Source organism: Takifugu rubripes, chromosome 20 (assembly GCF_901000725.2).
Source record: "Takifugu rubripes chromosome 20, fTakRub1.2, whole genome shotgun sequence".
NCBI lineage: Eukaryota > Metazoa > Chordata > Actinopteri > Tetraodontiformes > Tetraodontidae > Takifugu > Takifugu rubripes.
In genome coordinates, this window is record NC_042304.1 from 7,086,300 (window position 1) to 7,094,848 (window position 8,549).

Sequence of the window (8,549 nt, forward strand, 5' to 3'; positions counted from 1 at the left end):
GGTCAGTTCCTTTCAACGCCTTGGATTCAAATAACTCAAGTCTCATTAAAATGACACGTGAAGAAAACCAAAGGGCGATCACATAATCCAGCCTTCCAAATTTGTCACTTTTTATGCCAGCTGGGAAATACATGACAGATGAAAGTGGACTGCATAACCAGTAGAATTCCGCGTCCCAATGACACACATTAACCCTGTATCGGGACTGTTATTTACCTTCTGGAAAACCCGCAGACATTGCTGAAATTAGAGCTGATGCGTTTGTTGAAGAACCAAACAACGGCAGACATGTTTTTAAGAACTGATTTTAATTAAATTCACACGTCAATAACAGCTGTTAGAATACGTTTAGTTAAGTATTACAGTTTTTTAAATCCTCAACAGGCATCAAATGTGTCCTCAGTTCTGAGAATTTGGTTCAGGACATTACAAATTTCCACCTTGACCAGTCCTCCCAGTCCTCTGTGGCATCCACCTTAGGCGCTGCTGCCCTCCGCAGCTTCCAAGTGTCCGTTTGCCTATAGGAACAACTGGAGGCGATTCAAGGCTTAATAAAATATTATTTAAATTTTATTGTCTTTTAATATGAACATATAAAAAAACACAACAAAAACATTTACATCATGAAATTGCAAGCCTCTGCCCATGCTACCTCGTGGGAAATTAGAAGAAGAAAGTCCACAATAGAACCTCAGCTCTCCAGGAATCCACCTGCAAACCCAACTGGCTCAGTTCCACAGAAGCAACCTGCACAGCCCATCTTTAACCACGGGCAGGGGGAGGGGAGGGGACGAGGAGACCCGATCAAATAATTACTCTCTATACCAAACAAATGGATGGTTATACTTTGAATATGTATATCTGCCGTTCCACCCCAAAACTAATTGCAAAGTTCTCGACAGGTCCGAGAGGTCTTGTTCTGCTCATGAGCACTAAACGCTTGCTGGAGTTATTAGATTCCAAATCCGAATCCCATCACTGGTTTCATCTACTTTTGTTACAGCCAGTCCGTGAGGAGGAGGAGGAGGAGGAAGAAAAGGAGGAGGAGGAACATGGAAGACCAGATCAGACTCGACTGGGAGAAGGTCAAAGTCGTTTGTGCATTCCAGCCGAAGAAGCCACACACCTCTAACTGAATCAAAAGACACAAGGGGAGCGTTTCCACCGCCCTGACGACACACTGGAGGCCCATCGCTGCTGGCCTCCACCCCAACCCTCATCAGGTGATTGGGGAGATCTCATAATTGTTGGGGACTTTTAATAATCACTACTCTGCGGCGATAAACGCGCTGGGAACGCAGCCTTGATCCGAGGCGAAACCTCGGCTACAGACAACAGCCCGACGCGAGCAGGGGAACATTATTCGTACACTGTCAGAATGCAGGCAATTAAGGACTAATCCAGTTCCAGCAAGAGGAGGTGACATTACCACCGAGAAGCGGCCAAGGCGGATCGTTGCTCGGCGGAGCTGTTGCGATGTAATCATCGACTTGAAGGTTGGTGGGGTCACGCTTACCGACACTTCATTACCCGTCGCTGCGTTAACTCGCCCCAGCGAGGCGCCATGAGCGACGCTCTGACCCCGTCTGGGTCCGTTTGGAGTAACAGAAAACAAGTATCAGTGGACAGAGCGGCACTACTAATCACACCCAAACAGAAGTGTCCTGTTTTCTGCAACCGCCAGGAACCCGTCTGCACAGAACCACGGCCACGCGTGCGATTGGTCACAAAAAGCTGAAATGAGAAGGTGAAGGGGGTTAAATATGGAGGATAAAATGTGACAGTTGCCGTCCTCACCCACAGCATCTGCTTCTTCCTCTACTGGAGGAAATTCTCATAAAGGCCAAACGCCTTTTTTCTGCCAGTCAACTGGGAAAACCTCAAAAAAAACCACCCGAAAGGCACCGAAATCTCGCAACCGCATCTTGATACACATTTTACAGAATGATACAGGAACAGATCTGTGATGGAAAATTAAAAAAAAAAAAAAAAAAAAAAAACCCTAAAAAACAAAGTAAAACAAATCATCCAGTGTAAAAATGGCTTAAGAAAGACTCAAATTCTTCTGATCTTTGCGTCTTTCTCAGCTCTCTGGTCAGTCTAAGCGTTGTATGACTGAGGTAGGTTCTCTTAAACTACAGGGCAAATTTAGATGAAGAGCATCTTACACTGAGGCCAGTATAGTGTTCGGTCTATACGGAGAAATAATCCTGGAAAAAATAAAGTCAGGCTTTCAATTTAATGTATTTATGCTGTTCTCCCGCCGAGTACTTTTTATTTTATCCGCTTGATGTTAATAAACCTCAAGTTTAAATAAAAACATAAAAATTTCCAGAAAAAACAAACGACACCGTGGGCAAGGTTCCAATAACTATCACACCGCCTTGTCCTTCACCGATTAAGTTAAGCTAAACCCTCCCCACCACCACCATTTCTGACTTAGATCCTAAATCCTCCATTTAACCTCGCCTGATCATCACAGTTGTGGGGGGAAAAAAAAAACAAAAATTAGACGCAATCACTGAATGCTTGTGGGTAAAAGTCAAATACAAAGAGTCTCAGGTGGTAGACGGGGCAAAGAGGGGGTGGGGGAGGAGGTGGTAGTGGTGTTGGAGGTGCTTGATCCATTGATAACAGAGGCAGGATGGTACAGATATTCACTACGTGGTGACGGCTGGCCAGAAAGAAAAGCGAGTTAGCGTTGCTTCCAGTGGTGTTACAGTACAAAGAGGAATCCTAATCAGTCTAGATTGAAGATTCGGTAACAGTGCATGACTGAGTGTGTTTGCTTTGTCTGGATAGCAACCAGAGCTGCTCGAAGGCTCTGACATCTGAACGTCGGGGAGGGTTGTTGCATCTAGTGGGTTTACTGTGTTCCTGTCCTCGTAACGTCAGCCCCCTGCCTCTCTGTGTGTGTGTCAGTCTTTGAGGGGACAGAGCCGTGGGGTCAGTAGGCAGTGACCAGGTCCTTGTCGTAGTTGTATCGGCCTCTCTTCGGGGCTGGACTGTCCTCGCTGTCCTCTGTGTCCTCGCTGTCTCCTCCCGCCCCGCCCCCTTCCTCTTCTGAGGAGGAGTCAAGAGTCAGATCTACCACTGCGCCTCCTGCTGGGGCCACAGCAGCGCCTCCTCCTCCTCCTCCGGTGACTCCTGTCGCGTTCACAGAAGTGCCGCTTCCAGATTTACCTGTGAGGCCAGTGCTGCTGTGAGCTGGTGAATGACCGTTTGCTTCAGGAATGCCTGCAGAGGTAAAGCTCATTTAAAACCTGATCGGGAGACGAAGAACCGCGGAAGCAACGAAGTGTGTAGGAAAGGAAACAAAAACCCCCACAAGGGCGAGACGTTCAACTGCCGACTTACATATATCAACAACAGGATACTCGGGCGTGTTGCTGCGCTCTCGTTCCCTTTCCTTTTCCTTGTCATCCCTGATGGGTCGCCAGGAACCGTCAGTCAAGTACTCGATCTCCTCGATATCTTCACTCGTCTCTTTTAATATCTCAGAGAGGAGCCTGAAATATAAACTGCTGGTCAGAGAAAGCGCGGCGAGATTTCATTACACAACATAAATATGAAATTAAATGGTAGGTCCAGACCTCTGCAGTTTAATTTCATCCATCATCAAATATACAGCAGGACACCAATACAACATTAGTAATTTGGTGGAAAAAAGGGGGATTAGGCTCATTTAACTCAACTGAAAACTGTATTTAATGTGTTCAGTTCTGAGTTTCTCTAATGTACAATTTTAATAAATCGGATGATCTCAATGCGTAAACAAACACGCACTGAATGTTGGTTTGGAGCAACTTGGCAGCAGAAGTGAAACTACAAACCAGAGACAAACACCCTCTCCAGGAGTGCAGAGCATTCTGTGTTGATTTACGGTTCGACAGGACGCCCCAACCTTGACAAACCTGCAGCTTGAAGAGGTCAGAGCGGGCGCTACAGCTCCTTACCCATCGATGGTGAGCAGCTCAAAGGGAGCGGGCTTGTCACAGACGGGGCAGGTCCATGTAGGCTTCTTCTCGTTCATCTGCAGGAAAAAGACTGCGTCGAAACACTGAAGGTGGGCGCAGGTCAGAACTCGACACGGTACACCGAGCCGCATCTTCACCAGCTGGAAGACAGAGTGGGAGACACAGGAAGTGAACTTTAAACAAGCAGGACAACACAGATGTTCCTTTTTTCCCCCCCTCTGCAAGCAGGATATACGAGGGAGTACTCACGGGACAGATGAGGGAGACTCGGAGGCCCGTTGTCGCAATTTCGCTCTCTGGATCAAATCGTAGTTTGTCTTGGACTACAGGCAACACACACACACAACGATCATGATCATGTGACGTCTGCGATGCTGCTGTTAGGAGCGTGGCTGACACTTACTGCGCTCACGACAGCGTTCTGCGCTCTCCACAGAGCAGAGTTTGAGTTGGCTGAAGAGGTCCGCTGCCGTGAAGACCCTCACTAAATAGACGGCCACCGAGTACCGCTGCAATCACATTCAGAGGGCGTCAGCAGACTCATCAACACCAGATCAGAAACAGAATCGAGCATTGACCGTTTCCGCCAGGCTCTTCACTTCCTGCCATTTGCATCAAATGCTGAGTAAACTCGCACGTGCAGCTACAGCTACTGTTACAGCACGGAGGGTCTTTTATTGTGTTAGCGCTCTTAGTTTTGTCTTTCAATGGAAGATCTTTCTCTCGTTCGTTAAAGCGTTTTCAGTTTAACTTCAGAAAGAGTGAAAGAAAAACAGACGCACGGGACCAAAAGTGCAGATAATATGTGGGAGTGGTACCATTCCCCAAAGCCACACATCGTTTTAAAGGCATCTTCTCGAGTCTCCTTTTTAAACAGGCAGCCTTGAGGGCCCCAACTGTCAAACGGCTTCAGACGCTGACCTTGCCAAAGTTTCCCCAGGTGACGGTGACTCTGTTGGTGGCATTGGAGAGATGCAACCAGGGAGTGATATTTATAGGACGACAGGGGCGCCGCGGTTCAACGCCAGGCTTATTTGATGGGTAGTAGCCCTATAAGCACAAAAACACATATTTTCAGAGAATAATGGAGGTAGTTTAAAAGTGTATCTGATCAAGGGATTAAAATACTGCTGCAAAGACTAATTGTTGATAATCCTCACAAGAAATAAGTTTGGATGACATTTAGAATGATAACTTTAATTTTAGCAGTCAAATGTGTATCAAGTATCTTAACTAATTTACTGTAGAAATCCCCGATATTCTCTTGGTGTTTACTCTTGCCAACTACATTTCCTCGATAAAAAGATCCTTTTGTTTACAAGGATTCAATAGTCACTTAAGCAATGAAGTTCACAATAGGATCCCTTGATGAGAGGATCCATCCGAGGTCAAAAGACTGTTCATTTTGGGAAGACTAGTCTCTTACCGGCACGTGACAGTAGGACTGGTTGACTTTGACAGCAATGTTGGGAGGATACTGGTCCTCCTGAACACCAATGGAGTCTGTGTAACAGATTCTGCAAAGACAAGAGACACGTTAGCATAAAAACACTCACCCGAAATTGTTCACTTTGCAACTTTCAGGAACCAAATTACAAATGTGACCATTAAAGTTTGGCCAAAGTAGCGATTTCTGATCACGCGCTGCTGAAGATGGCAAAGACGCTTCTACTGAAAGCTCAAATTTATTCAGTGTGTGTTAGATTTGACAGTGATTCAGTACGATTCAGCTAGTTAAGCTAGCGTTGGGAAACTACAAAATGAGGCTGAATTATTTTCAAGCGTAGAGACAAAGAAGTTTTCAAATGGAAAGTATCATTGAGGCTCATTCAGAAGTAGGCGAAATTTACCTGAGAGCAACTTGAATTGATCTGATGCCAGCACGGAGCTCACTGAGTAAATAATAGAAAAAAATATGTAAACTTGGTTATATTCTTTTTAATTGAAAGTACAGATTAGAGCGAGTCTATTTCTTACCTTGCATTCCTGATTTGGTCTGCCTGATTTGGTGTTAACTCAAATATGCATTGACTGTCCTGCAGTTTCTCATTGTTGTGGGCAACTAAAAATAAAAACAGTGTTTAGTTCAGGTCACAACAGCATCAAACAAAAACATGATTCATGATAAAGATACAGAAACTCCAGCCACTCACTTAGCTCTGTTGGTGACAGCAGCGTCTCCAAAGTTTGGTAGAAGGGTAGCGGCACCAGTTTGACCTCTGGTGCTGGTGTGGGGATTGGTTTGGAAATGCCGTTGAGGTAGTCTGCGCCCTGAGATGTGGTATTGGGGGATGAGCTGAGGGACGAGTAAGCGACCGAAATCCCTTCTGGACGTCGCGCGGCGAGCCACCCAGACGTTTTGGGGAAACGCGACTCGTAGAGCTGTCTGACATTCTTCAGAAGCTCTGGGCTGTATTCGGTCTGCACGAGCCTCAACGCACGCCCCACCAGGTCTTGCTTCAGCCCACTTTTGCTGCGACCCATTGAGGCCAGCAGCGTCTGTAGGTCTGAGACCCGGAAACTTTTGACCATGTTCTGAAAGGAACAAGAAAGAATGATAATTACGATGATGCCGAGGGGTAATAAACAAAAATGTCAGGCCTTGCCTGTCTAAACTTGCTTTTATGTCTCTTACTTTAAAATACCTGTGTATGTGACAACATAATCAGTTACAGAAATTGTTTTAAATGGACCACAGAACATCATTTTAACACAACATGCAATTCTCATGTGAACAGATCTAAATTCCGAAACAGGCCTCGTCTAGAAAAAAGATTCTCTAATAAGTTGATTTTCATACCCCTGAACACACCAACCAAAGTTCATCAAGAAATTCAATACATTCAGATCTTATTTTGGAACAGAAATGGCCTCAGCTTTAATCAAGTAGCTCTTTACTCTGGACACTTGTGATGGGTCGGTTCAAATTAATTTGTTGCCATGCACAAACTCAAAATAAAACTCTTGTTAAATGCCTTTAGGAAACTGGTTTCAAAGACGCCCGGAATGCAGCTTTGCTTTGCAGAATGTTTAGAGAACAAATATAAGTCCTTTAACTTGGGGAAAACAAACAATACGTAGATGCACAGTGTCACAATAACAATCCCATTTGTGTTTGTGTCGTGCTTAAAGGATAAATTATATAAGACATATGTTTCAAGAGCAACACCCAACTGTGAATTATTGACTGATGTTTACAAAAACACAGTTGCATTAAGCTTTGACTGGCACCGAGTTTAGCATCGATGTTTAAATCATTTGCAATCTTGGTAACATTTTCTAAATGGTCATCTTATGACCACAGGATGTAAACAATAAAGCTTATTTTTCAGCCTCGTTTGAGCATTTCCAGACTATGCTAGCCGGCGGGTTAGCTTCTGTAAAGCCTGGGCTATCGGCATTAAATCATGGCAACTGGAAGCTTTGACAGGTGCACAGCACTCGTAACTAAAGGCTTACTATAGGAAGACATCAATGTAAACCTAATAACATCACTTATGGGCGCAGGGAAAATCGCATTACAGTCAAACCTCCGAGTTCATTTTTGATCACAATATTCATTTTCAGCCTCCAAAGCCAGCGTGATGCTAGCTCAACCAACGCACTTGCTTACTTAACAGACACAAGTGGCTAGTAGTGTTAGCTGTGCAGGCTATTTAATTTGTCGTACAAATATAAAAGGTATCGTTTGGAAGCCCGCAGACACACGAGCCGCTCTTATACAAAGCCCCCCGTTTCAAATCCCACTCCCGCGCCCATCTCCAGCCTAATCAGGGCTCGTCGGGATCTACTTGCCATCGCTTCCACCAGCTCGGCCGCCATCTTCGTGCAGCAATACCGCGAGAGTCAGAGACGACGGCTAGTCTTTCACCAATGGAACGCGAGGCCACTTTTGACAGACAGGTGGAATGAGCCAATCACGTTGCGTGTCCCGCCGCCCTCCAACGCGAAAAACATCAAATGGGCGGGACCACGCTTTTTTTTAAAGTGACAGTACAAGTTTTAAAAATCACTAAGAGGCAGGTCTTGTATCCAAAATAGGCCTCGGTATCTATAAATAGCGCAAAACATGAAAGTATTTTGATATCCGCGGTGTTTCGGTTTGATAGTGTTGAGTTATTGTCCGGGTGTGTTTTAAAATCGGATTATATTGAACTCTTGCGCAACGCACGATGGGTGAATTGGAACAGGTCGCATGGTTTGTTCAGCTCCAGTCCGTGGGAAAATCTCTGTTTCGGGTTTTGTCTCAAGCCGTGAAATGTGAAGTTATGCTTTGTTTAAGTTACGTTCATAAATTAATTAAACGGGTGACCAGGGATTCGTTTTACATGCAACAGTGGAAATATACCACGCAAAACACAACTGCCTACCACTGGAACACAGGAGGAATGTAGTAAAATAGATTAGGTTCACGTTCTTGCACTCCATGAGAATCCAGTCCTGCTTTTCCAAAACTCGTGATATGTGACAAAGACTACTGTCATGGAAACAAAAGACCCAATTAAAGCATTTGCGTTATCGTGTACTAAGGTGTGTTTTGCTGTTGCTGTGTTTGAGAAGGTAATATCCTTC

At 45.0% G+C, this 8,549-nt stretch overlaps 1 protein-coding gene across 1 annotated transcript; it reads right to left on the minus strand.

Moving 5' to 3' along the window:
* Nucleotides 1-291: 291 nt before the first annotated feature.
* Nucleotides 292-7,821, minus strand: pias4a (protein inhibitor of activated STAT, 4a). Its single transcript, XM_003973997.3, has 11 exons — nucleotides 7,773-7,821; nucleotides 6,131-6,512; nucleotides 5,955-6,039; nucleotides 5,828-5,869; nucleotides 5,404-5,494; nucleotides 4,899-5,027; nucleotides 4,381-4,486; nucleotides 4,227-4,300; nucleotides 3,957-4,117; nucleotides 3,358-3,509; nucleotides 292-3,237 (listed from the first exon to the last, which is right to left on the minus strand). The coding sequence occupies exons 1-11, from the start codon at nucleotides 7,797-7,799 to the stop codon at nucleotides 2,948-2,950; spliced, it is 1,539 nt and encodes a 512-aa protein (XP_003974046.1). The 5' UTR covers nucleotides 7,800-7,821; the 3' UTR covers nucleotides 292-2,947.
* Nucleotides 7,822-8,549: the final 728 nt, after the last annotated feature.